General features: G+C 32.5%; 1 protein-coding gene across 1 annotated transcript in view; it reads right to left on the bottom strand.

Annotated features, from left to right (window-relative positions):
* LOC137405936 (sodium-coupled monocarboxylate transporter 1-like) overlaps positions 1-18018 on the bottom strand; it is a 55702-nt gene extending 37684 nt beyond the window's left edge. The window contains exons 1-4 of the mRNA XM_068092411.1: positions 17884-18018; positions 3678-3783; positions 2629-2788; positions 533-598 (exon numbers count right to left, since the gene is read on the bottom strand). Coding sequence (XP_067948512.1) covers positions 533-598; positions 2629-2788; positions 3678-3783; positions 17884-17998 — 447 coding nt within the window. The 5' untranslated portion in view covers positions 17999-18018. The remainder of the gene's footprint in view (positions 1-532; positions 599-2628; positions 2789-3677; positions 3784-17883) is intronic.

The raw sequence follows: 18018 nt of genomic DNA, 5'->3' as shown, positions 1-18018 counted from the left end.
TTGACCGACACTTTATCACCTGATTGTAAATTTTTTGTGCCACACATTCACTGAATTAAGTCCAACTGTGGGTCATATGTAACTTTTGACATCACAATAGCACACAGTATGTCTAACAGCTATTATGGTGAGAATGAAAAGGTGCATTTTACAGAAGCAGTGATAGTACCCATTTTAGATTATAGAGACATGTGATAGTCATGTGGATTCTACTGGTTAATATGGCGGTGGTAAGCAAACATCTCACTAAATAGTTTCTACAAGTTTTTCCTGTAAAGTTAATAGTTTTGTAGTTTTGAATGATAGATTGGAGCGTATACGTACCTCTTCACAAGGAATTGTATTTACTCATAAGATTAAGTTATCAATTTTTACAAATAAAAATACTTGTCAGTACAAGGCTAAGCATTGACAAAATTTCTATCAGTGTCTAAAAGATACTCTTATTAATTATATAATTCTTAAATTAATTTAAATACAGTAGTTATGCTACAGATAGTACAGATTTCCAGGCGATATCTTTCAAACTTACTGTCTGGAGAATGAAGCAAGCGGCAGCTATTATACGTGAGGCTCTGTTGAATCTCAATTCCAGATACTGAAAAAGGTATGATAGCAGATAATAAAAGTGAGATTAATTTTGGCAAAAAAGTATCACTTATATACGTGTAAGTACATTTTGGTACTAGTATCACTAATACTACGTAGTGTTTCTAATAAAAATAAAGTCTGCACTGTGTTACTAACACAAGTACAGTAGCTACTAGTATTACAAACACAAGTACAATAGGTAATAGTATTACTAATACAAGTAGGTACTAATATCACTGATACAAGTAGGTACTAATATTACCAATACAAGTAGGTACTAATATTACTAGTAGAAGTAGGTACTAATATTACTAATACAAATAGGTACTAATATTACTAGTAGAAGTAGGTACTAATATTACTAATACAAATAGGTACTAATATTACTAATACAAGTAGGTACTAATATCACTGATACAAGTAGGTACTAATATCACTGATACAAGTAGGTACTAATATTACCAATACAAGTAGGTACTAATATTACTAGTAGAAGTAGGTACTAATATCACTAATACAAGTAGGTATTAGTATTACTAATACAAGTAGGTACTAATATTACTAACACAAGTACTGTAGGTAATAATATCACTAATACAAGTAGGTATTAGTATTACTAATACAAGTAGGTACTAATACCACTGACACAAGTAGGTACTAATATTACTAATACAAGTAGGTACTATAATATCACTAATACAAGTAGTTACTAATATTACTAATACATGTAGGCACTAATATCACCAATACAAGTAGATGCTAGTATTAGTAATACAACAAGATACTAATTTTTCTAGTTTTAGTAGTTATGGGTCTTCGTAATGCAAGTTGATAATGCAATTACAAATAACTTTTGCATCCGTCTTGATGTGCACAAAAATCAAAACAGATGCAGATATATTGGTAAAGTTTTGAGAGACTATTCAGCTGCCTTTGTAAATATATGTGTCATGGTCACAGAAACCATGGTTAAGTTGAAATTATGAGATTCAGATTTATCTAAACTAGCAGAAGGAGAAAATTCTCACAGTTTTTTTTGCAAAAAAACTTTTGATTCTAGCTTAATTACAGCAGATTTTATGGTCAAAAACTGAATGCACGTTTACCATTGGTGCGAAAACATAGTTTCGAGAAAACTGGCGTTAAAGTTTGAGAAACGAAAACCAATACACAATTTTGTTTACATTTCAAAATTTCATAGCAACCAATATTAAGAAAATGTGATATTTATTTATATTTCTGTATTTATATCAAAAAAGTATGCTGAATTTACAAATCTAAACAGATTTTAGCTGATTGTCATAAAAATAACTGTATACCTATTAGAAAATGTATTACTTAATTTTGCAGATTTTTAAAACAGCTTGGCAGTATCGCGATATTGGGCACAGCCAAACCATCAACAAAATCTTTAGAAAAATAACAACAGAAACATATTGCACACCATCGGTCACTACATGCTTCGATCTTGTAAATTCGAATAATAATTCTCATAATTAAATCTGATAATATTCTTATAAAATCGAATAATTATTCTTACAATTAAATATGTAATAATCTCGAAGAATCGTTAGGAAAATAGCATCGTAATTCTCTTTACCTTCACTGCTTTTGACATCAGTTGGAATACCAAAGTACTCATATAAGTTACCAAAATGTCAAAGTTATTTTTAAAATCGGCAAAAAAGAAACGATTATATTTATTGGACACCATTTTTCAGTACTTCCTGTTTAGCAGAGCAACGGTTTTAAGGGGCTTTTCCAAGTGTTAAAGACTTCTATTTGCTAAACTGATTTCAGATTTAGAAAGATCACTCTTTGATTGGTCCATATCCATGTGTTACAAAAATCGTTACCAATATTATAAATTCAGTTAGTGTAACTTTAAAGTCGGATAACTCAACTTCGTGATTTGCGACTTAACTATGGTTTCTGTGACCGCGACCCATATTACAATTTTTTCTATGAATGCCATTGGTAGTAATAAAACAGTGACAAGCAAACATAGTTAGTCACATAACGAGTGATGTCGCTGACCTCATAGAGAGACGTGATTTCCAAGTTGTAAAACACTGGAAGAAACACATAGGTCGATATGAGTATAGCTGGTATGTAGGAGAGAGTCACCCATATGTACATTATGCCATATGTGTACGTCTCAGCAGGCTGCCCAATGATTGTTATTGCTGATATGAAACTAAAAATATAACATAGAATTTATGGTTCAGTTCACTAAGTGTTATAACAAGAGTATAACATGAATGGGTTTAGATTCATGGATCGATGAATCCAAGCCCATCAATTCTAGGGTTTAGATTCTAGAATCCTAGAATCTAAACCCTAGAATTTTTATCTGATATTCAGTTGAAAAGGATTTGTGCCCAAAATACTTGCACAATCGATTGAAATTTGTTAGTACGGTATAGCCTTGAGTGGTTTACTTGTGTATACAAAAAGGTTCGGTTTCAAATTGTTAAGCTAGTAAATATGCTTGATTTGAAGTAAATTTATCTCAAAGTCCCAAAAACTATAAAAAGATTAACTTAGAAATTTACTAGTAAGTGACTACTAGCATTTCTCTTTTTGATTTTTTTCATGTTCATATTTTTTACATTTAAAACAATTTTATGTTCCGCAGGTGCACAAGTAAAATGTAAAAATTAACGAACAGACAATAAACTGTCGGTGTGTAGTAGTAGGCCAGAGTTGACAACTTCCATAAAATCTAGGCAATGCAAGCTTTAAAACATTAGCTTTAGTAACAGAGAACTTGCCTTTGTATTACTAGTCAAAGTTTTATTAAAAAAAACACATTTACAGGGATAGTAACTAGAAAAGTTGTTAGTTGCTTACACATTAATAAAAAAATATCTGGAAACAAATTTTTAATGGCAAAAGTATTATGGTAGGTAATAGTCAGAATTAAAACGGTTGTTTGTTTTATGGACACTTTGGCAAGTGATGGAAGTTTTGAAGTTGTCGCTTCTTTTTTGACATTTTTGTGCTGAAAGAAAAAAGATTTGACGCAGTCTAGGAATATGATTAGCGACAATGAAGTGTTATAGGAACAAACACTAATCGCTGACCTTGCAAATATGCTAAGAGTGACTGGCCCTATCGACATAGACCTATCAGCCAGTAGAAACTCCTGAGTTGTCCTCTGCTTTTTTCCGGTGCATCCAAAGTAGACTCCTAAAATTAACAATGATAGCCTTAGATTATCCAGTTTATCATTAAACTACGCTCAATAGTATGTAGCTATTTAACGCTTTTTAAAGCATCTAGGTATTCTCGGAGAAAGATTTATTTAAAAGTGAATCTATTGAGCAATTTCTACTTTGAATGGTTATCCTTTTTTAATTAAGATATCTCTATATTCAACAAAAATAAAAATAAAGATGTGTGCACACGACTTAGTAATCTGTTATTAGCTTGTGCTGCCAATTAGTTTTGTAAATCAGTACACTGATCAATCTACACCGCTGATTGATGCTACGCATGCAAATGCATCTGTCATTCTTATTGGTTATTGACACAAACTATCTTGTTATGCATGAAATAGTGTAACAGCACTTTATTTGCTATGATTGGTTGTTGAAATGAAACAGCCATTTGAAATTTGAGATTTGACTTGTTTTTTAACATGTTGATTCAGTCAAACATAGGTTTTCTTGCAGTTTATTGGCTGACCAAGAATTTAAAGAGTTTTATCTGACCGTCCGCTGCGGCGTACTTTGATTATACTAAACATTAAGAAATAATTATGTTTATTACTAGAATTAAAATTTGATATTTTTAAGTACGTATATTCAGTAACAAAAAATAATTGTTTTCAACTCAATATATTTGGCGCACAGAAAATATAATATACTGCATTTGGTTTCTGAAAAAACAGTTTTAATTTTTTATTAAAATGTGTGTGTTTTTTATGTTTTAGTATGATGTGAATAAAAGCTGTTGGCTTTTATTTTGTTTTTATTTGTTTATTATTCTGCCAATCATTATTGGTCTGAAGTTTCTTGTAGCAGACAAATATTGCTTTTGCAAAATTAAAACCGATGATTGTAAAAAAAAATTTGTTGTAAAAACAATATTTTTTAAATTAGTTATAAAACCTTTTGCGTGTTTACACTTTCATTGTGTGTATAACTTTAAATTGTTTAAATGGAACTTTTTAGCTTATTAGTTTCTTTCAAGAGCTATACTTGGTTTGTAAATTTTTGCTTGGAACCTAAAACAAAATATCTAAAGCTTATTCTCAAAAATTTATTTTTAAGATTTTGTACATTCAACAATTCAAAGATCAACACTGAACCATACCATATTCAATGTGGACAAATTAAAAATATTCTATGCATAGTGTAGGCCTACATCCTATGTGCAACATCTCTGCTGTTTAGGCACTGCCAGCTTGTAGTTCCCTGTACGTATATATTTATGTAATTGTAGCACTATCAATTAAGGCTGGAAATGCCTACCACAGTTATTTTGGAAGTACTGGTTTAAGTGCACATAGTTATAAAAGCCATTGTCTAAAAATTGAATGCTTGCAAAAATCTAACAACACGGCTATTGATGTAACAGGTACTAACACGGTTATTGATGTAACAGGTACTAACTTGTTGCTTGATTCACCAAAGGTAACAATAGTAAGTTAGCAGTTATTTCAAATTATCATTCTTAAATCAGTTAATTTTTAGTTCCAAAATAGCTTTAGGGTATATTTTAGTATTTTATAGATTTTAAGTGCATATGTGCATATTGAGCCAGTCCTGCAGAGCTTTTTTGCCACTACTAAAACAAACTTTTAGAACGTTGCCATTCTTTTTGCTAAATTTTATTAGAACAATGCACCATTTGTCGGAAAGTGTAACTGAAAGATTCAGTGAAAGTTTTTGTAGAAAAATGAACGTTTTTGACATAAATCTTCAATGGTTTATTTCATTCAAATTTATAAACTTGACTGTTTATAACTTCTTGGCTGACCACTCAAATAACCATAAAGAATAATATAACAAGTAAATACATTGAAGTATTTGTGACAGATAAAAGGGTTACTTAATCAAAAACACAAATATAAGAACCACTAATAAGATCTTAATTGTGGAATTGCAAATTACAATGTAACTTGTATGCATGTACACGTCGATAAATTATAAAACAAAATAATCAAATAATGGCGAATCTATTAGCTCCTCACAAAACCAATTTGTCAAAATCTATGCTATTTTAACATAGAATTAATTGTGATCGTTTGGGCTAAATATTTACTGAGCCAACAGTGATGTGTAAAAGATGATAAAGCGTTGTGCACAACAAATAGCCAGCCCTGACAGTTTTCCAGCACACCTACACCAATATATTTTGGTTGGGTATTGTACTATTGTATTGCAATAAAGTTCTACTGTAGGCAAGATTTCATCAGTTGGTAAGTTTGTTTTTGTCAGCAGTTCAGCATTTTGCTGATTACACCTTGCAGAAGACAAACTTTCATTGCCTGAATGTGCCTGTTAAACTTATAGCTAGTACGCAGAACCTATGAACATCATTATAACATACATGTAAATTATTTAAGGGTGGACATGCACTAGCAGACCTCTGGTCATTTACTATTTAAAAAAACAATACTTCCATCAACTAGCATTTTATTGTAGATGCGTCCCTTGAATAACATGACCACAAAAGATTTGGTGGTAGTTAACTTTAGCTTTTGATTTTTGAAACTAATAATGTTGCAATTTTTATTATTTTGTGTTCAAGAATCTAAATTTTTTTCAAAAATCAGTAGTAAGTGGAAGATGCAAAAGTGGCTTTATAGTCTATTTAGTGGAGAGATACACTACTTGACTTTTTTGGAACAATAAAATCACTATAAAATTTAATGTAATGTAAATGTAATGTAAGTTATGCAAAAATGTAATTACAAAATGTCATTATAAGTTTATAACAAATCACTATAACAAAATAGCGTCAACTTTGCAATGCTAACGGAGTTGTGTGCTCAGTCGTGAAAGGGTTACTTAAGTAGAATAAGTAGAATAATAGAGCCTATGGCATTCACTAAATTTAGATACTAAAAATTTAGTAGCCCCCTCTTCACTTTGTTTCCTGGTGACTCACTTTGCTTACATACCATTTCTTCTTGCTTAAAATGAAAATTCCCTTCCTCAATAATCTTCTTTGTAAAACGCTTTCGCAAAACAAACTCAATTCCTGCTTATATATTTTAGACGCATCCTAACTAACACTAGTACAAACAAAACCAAATAATGTTTTAGCTAATAATAAAATAAGCTGACAGTACCCATAGAATTAAAACACAAATACGTTTGCTGCACAACAAACAAATAGTTACAATATTGAAACTAATTTTAATCATGTACGAGATAATTCATTAGGGTTGGGCTGCCCTGCATGTCCTAATTAAATCCTAACATGACATAAACAGCAATGTAAATTATGTTTTCTAATCAGCTAACACATGTATTTTCTCGGCTAGTTTCATGTTTGAATTATTTGAGGTTAACCCTGTGGTGACAATGTTGTAAACAAAGAGCAAACTGATTATGACTTCTGATTTTTTTCAAGTAAATGGTATATAGTAGGCCTAGGGGTTAGTCATAGGCTTTCAGATTGCAATTGGTACTTGCCAATGGCAGCAGACTTAGTATAGCTTCCCTTCAATTGTGGTACATGAAGTACTTCACACCACGTAGGTCAGTGTTCATTGACAAGAATGAGTTTATACACTTTGATATCTCTGTGAAAGAAGTGTCTCAAGACCTTTCCACGTACTAGCTAGAGATGTGATTATATCAAGCTCCAATTGAGCTTATCAAACAGTATAGATATTTTCCTATCATTTAAAATTGAATTTGCAAAAGATTTTAGTATACTATAAATTCCCCTGTCATACAGCCCACCACCAAAGTTGTATTGGAAAAAAGAAAGGGTACTGATGGTTGAGAAATACAATATTAGCAGTCAATTGGCACTGCAGTGCAATAGGGTAACTGCAATGGTAGCTGCAATAGTAGCTGTAATGTACTGGGTGTGGGTGTTGTTATGTACAACAAACAGCAATAATGAAAGGAAAATATTATATGTTTATATCTCTCCCCCTGCAATAGGAGAAATGCAATATTAGAAGTAAAATACACTGATATTATTGTAATAACCAATATTATTAATATAGTAATACAGTAATAACAGAAAACCAATGTACAATTTTGTTTACATTTCGAAACGTCATAGCTAACAAGATCCAGAAGTTGTGATATTTATACAGATTTTTAGAAAATCTATTTAACAAAACGATTTAGAAAAAATAATAACAGTAGCATATTGCCCATCATCGATGTTTTTTGTGAGACTATAACACTTCAATAGTCATCCAAACTTATAATTAAATATTTTAATAATCTCATAAGAATCGTTAGAAAAAAATATCATCGTCGTTTCCTTTACTTTCACTTCTTTGGACATCAGTTAGAATACAAATGTACTCAAAAGTTTCCAAAATTTCAGTTACTTTGAAATAGGCAAAAAAAACGATTATATTTCAGTACTTCTACGTTAATTACAGAAACCTTCAGCAATTCGACAATGCTATAGACTGGTGAAATGTGCACGTTATTTTTTTGTAAAATACGCACGACTTAATGGTTCTATTCTCTGGCGCTCGCCGGTTTGTTTGCCGGTCTTAATTTTGATAAAAGCAAGGCTTGGCAAATTTTAATAACGATTTTCGGCCAAATTAATCTGTCTATTTTTGTATACTAGAAATTCCACTGTCGTACAGCTCACGACCAAAGTGATATTGGAAAAAAAGAAAGGTTACTGGTGGTTGAAAAATGCAATATTAGCAATCAAATGGAACTGCAGTGCAATAGGATAACTGCAATGATAGCTGTAATGTACTGAGTGCGGGTGTTATTATATACAACAAATAGCAATAATAAAAGGAAAAGATTATTATATGTTTATATCTCTCCCCCTGCAATAGGAGAAATGCAATATTGGCCAATATTAGAAGTAAAATGCACTGATATTATTAGAATAATCAATATTATTAATATAGTAATAATATAAAACCAATGCACAATTTTGTTTACATTTAAAAACGTCATAGTTAGCGATATCAAGAAGTTGTGATATTTATATAGATTTTTAGAAGCTTTTTACTACGTAGTCATTGTTCTGTAGTCATCCAAACTTATAATTAAATATTGTAATAATCTCATAAGAATCGTTAGAAAAAATATCGTCATTTCCTTTACTTACACTGCGTTGGACATCAGTTAGAATACCAAAGTACTCAAGTGTCTAAAATGTCAGTTTGAAATCAGCAAAAATGAAACGATTTCAGTACTCCTACGTTAATTACAGAAACCGTCAGCAATGCCATAGAGTGGTGAAATGTGCACGTTATTTTTTCGCAAAATGCACACGACTTAATCGTTCTATTCTCTGTCGCCCGGCGTTTCAATTTCCGGTCTTAACTTTTATTAAACCAAGCTTTTCAAGCGTTTTGTGACGATTTTCGTCTTAATAAATCTGTCTATTTGTGTATAATCCGATCAGAAGGGTAAGTTTTAAGAGAATTTCGATAATTTACAAATACTTGGTAACATATTTAAAGAGGCTTATATGTGTTTTGTATCGTTATTATACTTTAACTAATCTACAAAACGATGGTTAAATTTGTTGATGAAATTTTGAGACAAGGGTTCGTCTCATTGTTAATGAATTATTTTTGTAAGTTGTGTGCACATGCATTTATCATAAAAACTCTCATACTTCGCTTCCGCACGTTTGTTCGTGGGAATACAATCAGATGGGTAAGTTTTAAGATACTGTCGACAATTTACAAAGACTTGGTAACATATTTAAGTATTTTTTATGTGGTTTGTATATTTGATATACTTAAAGAATAGAGAAAGCATAATATTATTATGATTTATTAGTTATCTTGAGGTGTTGACTGATGTTCTGAAAAAAGAATCAAGGAGATTGACCCCCTAGAAGCTGAGATATAGACAGCCAAACACAGGTCTACCTAATAAAGAATCAGAGGAAAACCCTTCGAAAATCCCGAAAACTATGACGTATAAAATCGACTTAATGGTCATGTGCCGGAGTTGCGCACCCTTACCGCCGTTACTTATAATGATTGTTTTGGCTACGAGATGTGAAACGCTTCTCGCGATAGTAAATAATTTACATACTAGCTCTGGTTTCTCAGGAAAATCATCCAAATATTGTGTGGTAAAGGCATTTGCCCACAACCCCTCGTCATGATTTTTTAAAGCAGAAGAGCAGATTTTGACTATTGTGCTTCAAATTTTAACTCGATCTCCACGGATATGCTCCGAAGATCATCTGTTCAACGAACGGCGCGTGTATAGTCTATATGCGATATCCGCGATTGCAGTTTTTTTAGAATACGAAATAGGAATGGGACTTTTTGTTCTTTCATCATTTTTCTACTGTGTATCTACTGCAGCATTCAGTTGATTTTCATGATTATCGTCACTATTAACAGACTGGAAGTTCACTACAGCCATAATCTTAAAAAGACTAACTTGACCGTGCTGCTCCTGCTATAAGAAAAGAAAACGATAACTTTTGCTTTGATTTTTCTATTGATCTATTATCTTATCTATGATTATTTTTTATGATTTATATAATATTCATAATGCCAATTATACAAAATAATAATATAACTGCGTATAGAATAAATGATGTAACTAATATAATTTGTAGAAAATTCCAAATGATAACCGAGATTGATTTAATTGATTCTATTTATTAGCTATAGTTAAAAAATCTGAACAACGCTAAAGATGAGTCTGAATAGGGAAGCTAAGTAGGAGAACAACAAAACTGAGCTGAACTAGCAAGATAGCGAAATGTTGCGAAATAATAGATGCGTGTAATTATTTTATGCTAAAACTAATCTACACGTCAGAGGGACTGGTTCGGAATTCTAGGAGCGATGATTGTTAGGCCCAATTTGATTGTTCTATACTTCCAGGGATTAAACCAATTAAAACGCCGTGATTGTTATAGGAGAGCGCATTAGTTGGCTTAATTGACCAATGACACACAAGTCGATTTCATACGTCATATATTGATGATTACCAAAACACTTTTGTTTTTTGGTAGACCTGTGTTTGGCTGGCTATATCTCAGCTTCTGGTTGGTCAATCTCCTTGATTCTTTTTTTAGAACATCAGTCAACACCTCAAGATGAATAATAAAGCATAATAATATTATGCTTTCTCTATTCTTTAAACGACTCTATACAAAAATTGTTAAGTTTGTTGATGAGATTTCGGTACAAGGGTTTGCGACGTTGTTGATGAATAATTTTCGTGAGTTGTGTGCACATGCATTTATCATAAAACTTTCAAACATTCTCTCCGCTCGTTTGGTCGTGGAATGAGTTCTTTTTATTTTTCTATCAATTGAAATTGTTTTGGATGTTTGAGGTGATCTGGCTGCCAGAGTTGTGGAAGATTAAACTTGAAAAAGTTTGATTACAGTTCAAAGGTTCAAAAGAAAAATGATGTTACTAGTTGCTATCGTTGCTACAGCCTATATTGACTATTTAGTTCAAGTTTGACTGTCGGTCTTTTTGCAACTATAGGCGTCATAATCGTATGTTCGCTTAATCTGAGCACTTTAATCATGATCAAGTTTTGCCGATTTTAATCTTGAAATGTTCAATCAGCCAGATCACCTCAAAAATTCTGATACTTTCTGGTAAAATCTGCGAAAGTTTCATGCAAAGTTCATCTTTATTATTTCGTTATTTTTTTAAGATGTCAATAATAAGCAGTACAAACAGGAAACCCGACTACTGGCTTCATCTTTAGACAGTCTGAACATGTTGTTTATTTCTGAACATTTTGACTGCTATAAAATTTGGTTGACTTTACATGCGGTCAGATGATCTAAAGCAGCAAGCAATATTTCAAATGCTAAAAAATATCTATCATCTTCTTTCAGCTTTTCCCATTTGAGGACCACCACCATAAATAGAATATCCTGATACATAGCATTTTATAGTCTAACAATCATTTGTTCATGAGATTTGATAACAGGTGCAATGGTTGCTGAATGCCCTTCCTAACACCACCAATGATCCTTTTGTGATTTGAACCCCTGACCTACTGATTATATGCTGGCGGACTAACCAATGAACCACAGCTGCTTCCCTGATAAAAAATATCTATGATTTCTTATAAAATAAATTAGAATATGATGTGGTCACACTTTTAAATGTTTGTAGGCTACTATAACGTTTGTAGGATACTATAACCTAACAGTTTTATGACAAACCTGGTTAAAAATGCTTATTTTGACTTTTTTGTAAATCATTGTTAAGGTGATAACAGTGCTGGTCAAATATCACTAAGGCACACTTGTCAAGGATAGCTTTAATAATGAACTTTCACAACATTATAGTAAGTTGTATTAGAAAGTATTGGTATTTATCTATCATTTGCAACAGCTTTTGATGTTTGAGTGATCTGACTGCTAGGAGAATCTAAGATTAAAATCAACCAAACCTGAATGTGGTTAAAACACTCAATCAAAAGTGCAATTGTGATCCCCATAGTTGCAAAGAGACTGACAAAGTAAAGATGCATAAAGCTGCAACCTGAACACAATAGCCGATATCAACAATATAGCAATGATAGCGACTAGAAACATCATTTTGCACATAATTATGTTTCTTTTGAGCACTTTAACACCAATCAAGTTTTGTCGATTTTAATCTTGAAGCATCCTAGCTGACAGATTACCTCAAACATGAAAGACAACTGCAAATGATAAAAAAGTTCTCATACTTTCGGGTGAAATCTACTAAAATTTTGTGCCTGTTCATCTTTAAGATTGTTGTTATGTTTTAGTCTAAATTAATGCTTTGGTGGAGCCTACTGACTATACCATCTACTTTAGATCTACCGTACATTGCACCCTTTACTTTAGATCTACCCATGTACTTTACCATCTAATATAGATCTACCCACGTATTTTACCACATAGTATAAATCTACTCATGTATGTACTATCTACTTTAGATCTATCCATGTACTAGCTACTTTTGATCTATCCATGTAATGTACCATCTATACTTTAGATCTACCATGCATTGTACCATCTACTTTAGATCTACCCATGCAATGTGCCATCTAATTTAGATCTACCCATGTATTGCGCCAGCTACTTTAGATTTACTCATGTAATGTAACATTTACTTTAGATCTACTCATGTACTATACCATCTACTTTAGATCTACCCATGTACTATAACATCTATATCTACTTTAAGCTACTCATGTACTATATCATCTACTTTAAATTTACCTAGGTACTGTACCATCTATTTTAGATGTTTCCCCAAAGTTGGTCAGTTCTACCTATTTTGAGTGTGCATAGGAAATTTAACAGCATCATTCTTGATGTTTATTCTTACACACAGCACTGAAGCTGCGTGGCAAACATGTTTCACTGTTGTTATAACTAAAGTGGGACTATTCTCAGGCAAATTAGTTACAAAAACATAAGCTTTTTCCTCTTGCTTTGTCAGTGCACTTCATGTGTGATTGATTAGGAAAGTATAGACATCTAAAGGCAGACCAGTTGTTTTGATAAGAATTAGGGAATTAATTTAAAATGCTTATAGAATAGAGGTGTCACCCATCAATCAAAAGCTGAAGTTTTCACTCCAACTAGCGTAGCTTGGCAACTGGTCTAATACTATTTATGTTGTAATGATGTTTATGTTGCCTGATACATTGTTGATGTTGAACATGACTAAAGCTGGATTGTCACGGCATTCTGACCTCATTTTTAAGTGAGGACAAATTATGTTTCTGATAGAGTTAATAAATAAAAATACCAAAACTTTGCCGGCAAGTATCAGCAATTATTGTACCAACACACTTTTTGAAGACATCCAAAAACCAAATTTGCTTAAAAACTGTTGCTCATAATAAGTATTTATTCAAAAATTTGCCAAGAAGTAGTCATACTATTATCAGGCAATCAATTTAGTGATAGAAGTTACAGATGACAACATATTTTTTATAGCTAACCAAACTAAAAAGTAAACGAAAAATAAAATAACACAATATCTTAACGCATTGCGCAATGCGTGTTATGAATCTAGTTACAATTTTAGCCTATATCAAAGCTTAACATAAGGTGTTGTGAGACTGGTTAACAAAGTTTAGCCATATGAGATAGAGTGAATCATCTGGCAGATAATTTAATAATATTAGCTTTTTGTATAATCACTTAATGTTTGCCATAGATAACAGCTAACTAAGCACTAAATATATTTTTCATTTAAACATTAGAATAGGAGGCTTTACATAAAATGTCCAAAGTTGACAGCTGGGTAAAGTGTGGTTTGCTCTCCCTGTATCGGTACACCTATACACTGTTGGTACATATGTGTACATGTGGCTGGAGGCTTCAGTACATGTGTATACACATGCTATACAGGGGAATACATTTTGGTACATGTGAATACACATGTTTTGTACACGCATGTATACGCAATAGGTGTATACAGTGGCGAGCCACTGTATACACATATTGTGTGTAGCATAAGGCTGAGCAATAGACTCAGGTGTGGGAAATGGGTCCAAAGTGTCAGGACAGTGTACCAGATTTATATAGGTTCAGGGTGAACAATAACTGCTTTTGCTTAGGTGACATGTGTCTGACACCTGTCGAACACCTGAATACACATGTCTGTACAGGGAGAGCAAACCACTGTTTACCAACAGCTGAGTAAGTAAATGAGCCCTTCAGCACTTCTGTAATGAATTCTAACAAAATAAAATTGGTATCAAGCTAATAAATTATTATTTAGAATAGCAATAAAAAATGGTCGAACTGTATATAGTTGTTTTGACCTTTACATAAAACTTTTCTTGCAATAGAAAGTCGGCAGACAAATCTGGTAGTTTTTATAATCACAGCTCAAAAAATTAGTTTTGGTTCTTTAATTTTCCCATGGATAACATCAAGCTGTTGCTATTTTATAGGTACACCTTTGCTCGATACAACCGTAACTGTAAAGTAAATGTTTGTCTTTCAGACTTGGAACTGTGAGACTTAAATATAAACGTGACTTTTGTCTCTCAAAAATATTTACAGTAACTTTGTTATTCAAATTAGTGTTTACACGCCTGGCACTGAGAGAGAATCTGATAGCATCCTGTATAATTGTTTGAAAATGTTTGTCATGCCCGTTTCGCTTTTCAGTTCAAGACTAAAATTAGCATCATCGGTTAATTTTGTAACATTTAAGGCTATTAAATTGGTGTTCTTCTACTCAAAAATAATAATTTGTGCCATTAAAAAAACAAATTTAGTATCAATTGTGTATCTCAATAAGGCTGAATTTTTTTGATAGATGAAACATTAATAAAATCTAACAGCCATAGCCTTGTTATTGGAGTTTTTAGCATTTGTGGCATAACATCATCAATGTAATTGGTTATACATGCATAACGACCGAGGCATTCAAGGCGCCATTTCATTCCGATAAAAAAATTTCATATTAATTTTATTGCGGTTGCAATCTGTTTTTCTATAAGTGATCAATTTTTAAATTAATTTTGCTATTTATTCCAAATGCATGGTTAGAGTACATACTGAGAGCTAAAACTTGATTGAATATCAGCGCAACTAGCCACAATCTTTAATGTGTAGATTTAGCACGGCTGCTTTGAGTAAAGAAGCATGAACACTTATTTTTGAAGTGGTTTTGCTCTCTCATTGCTCATGGCTCGATACCACACTAGCTAAGCTGTTGCAGGCTAAGATTGCCAGGCTATGTGTTTACTACCCATTACAGTTTTAAACTCTCATTCTCTCCTTACTTCAAACAGATCAATCCCCTTCACCTCGTTTAAAACTCTCCCTTTTTCCTTATTTTCACACACTCCTACTTTCTTTGGCTCAAACTCAGCTCCTCCTACCATCAACTCCCCTCCTTTCTTTGCTCTAAACTAACTCCCCTTTTTTGCTCTAAACTTGCCTTCTATCTACTTCAAGCCAAATTCCTTTGCCTTACGTCAAACTCTTTTATATTTCTTGTTTCAAATTCATTATTTTTTCTTTACAGTACCTCAATCTGACCTCGTTTTGGTTACTTTAAACCTACTCCCAGTTGTTGCTTTTGAAACTTACACCCTTTTCTTGCTTAGACATATTTTCTTTTTTCTCCTCAATTTACTTAATCTAGTGACTCTAAAATCACAATACGTCACAATCATTCTTCTGGCTATATTACATGAACACCATCTCTTTAGCTTAGCAATAAGCATCTTCAACCTACGGTTATTCTCTAAACTAGCAAATACCCCTCCTTTCAAGCAATTTATACTCTCTGAACTTTATTCTGATGAGTATATTCTGATGAATCAATGGGCAAAAACAGCTTTCTAACCAAAAAGCATGGATAATAGTACGATCTCCTGTCAGTGTACACAGCAGAGGCAAAATCATAAGAGGTTTGCTCATAACATCCTTAATGGTCACACTCAATTAGCCAAGCACCCAGGATCTATGTGTGCAATATTATTTATATACATACATTAAATAATTGTCACCCATACATAAAAGTTGGTCTAATACCTTAAAAAGAAGGCAATGGTGAATGAGTTGCTCAATGTCAATACTAGCTTCAGTTTTGCATTGTATGCTCAACAAAGCACATGCGCAGTTTCAAACATGATTATTCACTTTTTTTAACTCTGTACCATTTATATTATAATGTTTAAGCAGAATTAATAGATGCTCCAGTAATCAATCTTATTTATAATTCAATTTTGAAAAGAACTTTTACTTTAAATTATGCTGTATTATTTCAGAGTAATTGGTTTATTATTCTAAATTGAGCTACAATACTGGGCTTTAAAATTAAAAACTGTATTCTAAAATCAATTTGAAAAGCGAATCAATCATAAAAAATGTGTCAAACATAAATATTAAACAATATTGTTAAAAGCAAATATCGTATTGCTTACTGATCATTTCCACTGCAGCTTAAAACACTGCTGACAAAGTCACTCTGAGTTTATTCGATGTTTTCATTGAAACAGATGGGAAACAATTTGTTATAGTTGCTCAGCGTCTAGTTTTGATAAAATTTCTATTAAAATTCCCTCTTTTTAGGTCTCAATGAAATGATTTATCGCACATATGCTGCTAATGAGAATTCTAATCAAAGCTAAGAGATGACAATAAGTTTTTATAAAAAATTTTCTTTAAAACAATTCTTTGACATTTTAAGAAGCAGAAGAAGGTTCAATAGTTAACGGCCGCATCAATTTTAAACTCCGTAGTCAGGATTTTTTCTCCAATGACTCTATATAACACCAAAAGGTTTCTATCGTCTACAAACTAAATTCCCACAGCACTTGGAAATATCGTGCTGTTCAAGTGGCATGTGGTAGCAGACCTTAGGCATATTGTTCAGCTTATGTAAAGTAAGGCAAAGTTCTAGTCACGTGTAAAATCATTCATAATCAACATTATAAATTGTAGTAAGGAATTGATTGTGTTATCAAATATCAAGTACCCTGGCAGCCAGGTGCACTGTGAGAGATTGTGAGACGCAATTACTAGCTAAACAATTACTAGCTAAACAATTGTTCCATAAAGTATCAAGGCAGTTGATTGGCAGGTGATAGAGCGGTGGTCTATGAAACTGGAAGAACCAGAGATTGAATCCCGCAAAAACAAGCAATCTTTTTCCCAACATCTATGTGTGGCTTCAAGCGGACGGGTAGACACGGTACTTATCACAGTAAAGATTATAAAATTTGTCAAAAAAAACAACCTGTAAAACAACTATTGATCAGTGATGCTGAGGCGGAATGTAGGTCTGAAAAAGAGTTATAAATTTCCATTTGCAATGCTCAGAATTATGTCTGGTGCCAAGATATAAGAGCAATCGGGTTGGTTGATACTAGCTGACCTGCTCAGGCTAGCAGACACATTTTACCAGGAATATCTGACATAGTTCTATTATAATGAGTAAAGGCTAAAGTTGCTGAATAAAGTTGCTTCTCCCCTTCCAAGTGGCTTTAAAACAAAAAGAACTTTATAAATCCACAGCCGTTTCTAGTTTTACTAAGCTCATTGTGGGCATGAAGTAGTGATGTGCACCAATGTAAGAAACCAAAATATATAAAAGCAAATTTTACAAAATGTTTTTGTAAAAAAAGTTCCGTAGTAGATATGCAGGTAGTATCTTACCTATGGCTGCAGAAAGTGCGAGAGAAAGGAAAAACACTACATAATCTGCTATAGCAAATCTCTTGACAATGTCATCCGTTGAAGTGCTGTTAGCTGCCTCCATGCTGCTGTACATAGTCTCACTAAATTCGCTAG

This window comes from Watersipora subatra, chromosome 10 (genome assembly GCF_963576615.1).
Source record: "Watersipora subatra chromosome 10, tzWatSuba1.1, whole genome shotgun sequence".
NCBI lineage: Eukaryota > Metazoa > Bryozoa > Gymnolaemata > Cheilostomatida > Watersiporidae > Watersipora > Watersipora subatra.
Note: the sequence above shows the minus strand (reverse complement) of the source record. Positions and strands in the feature narration are given on the sequence as shown.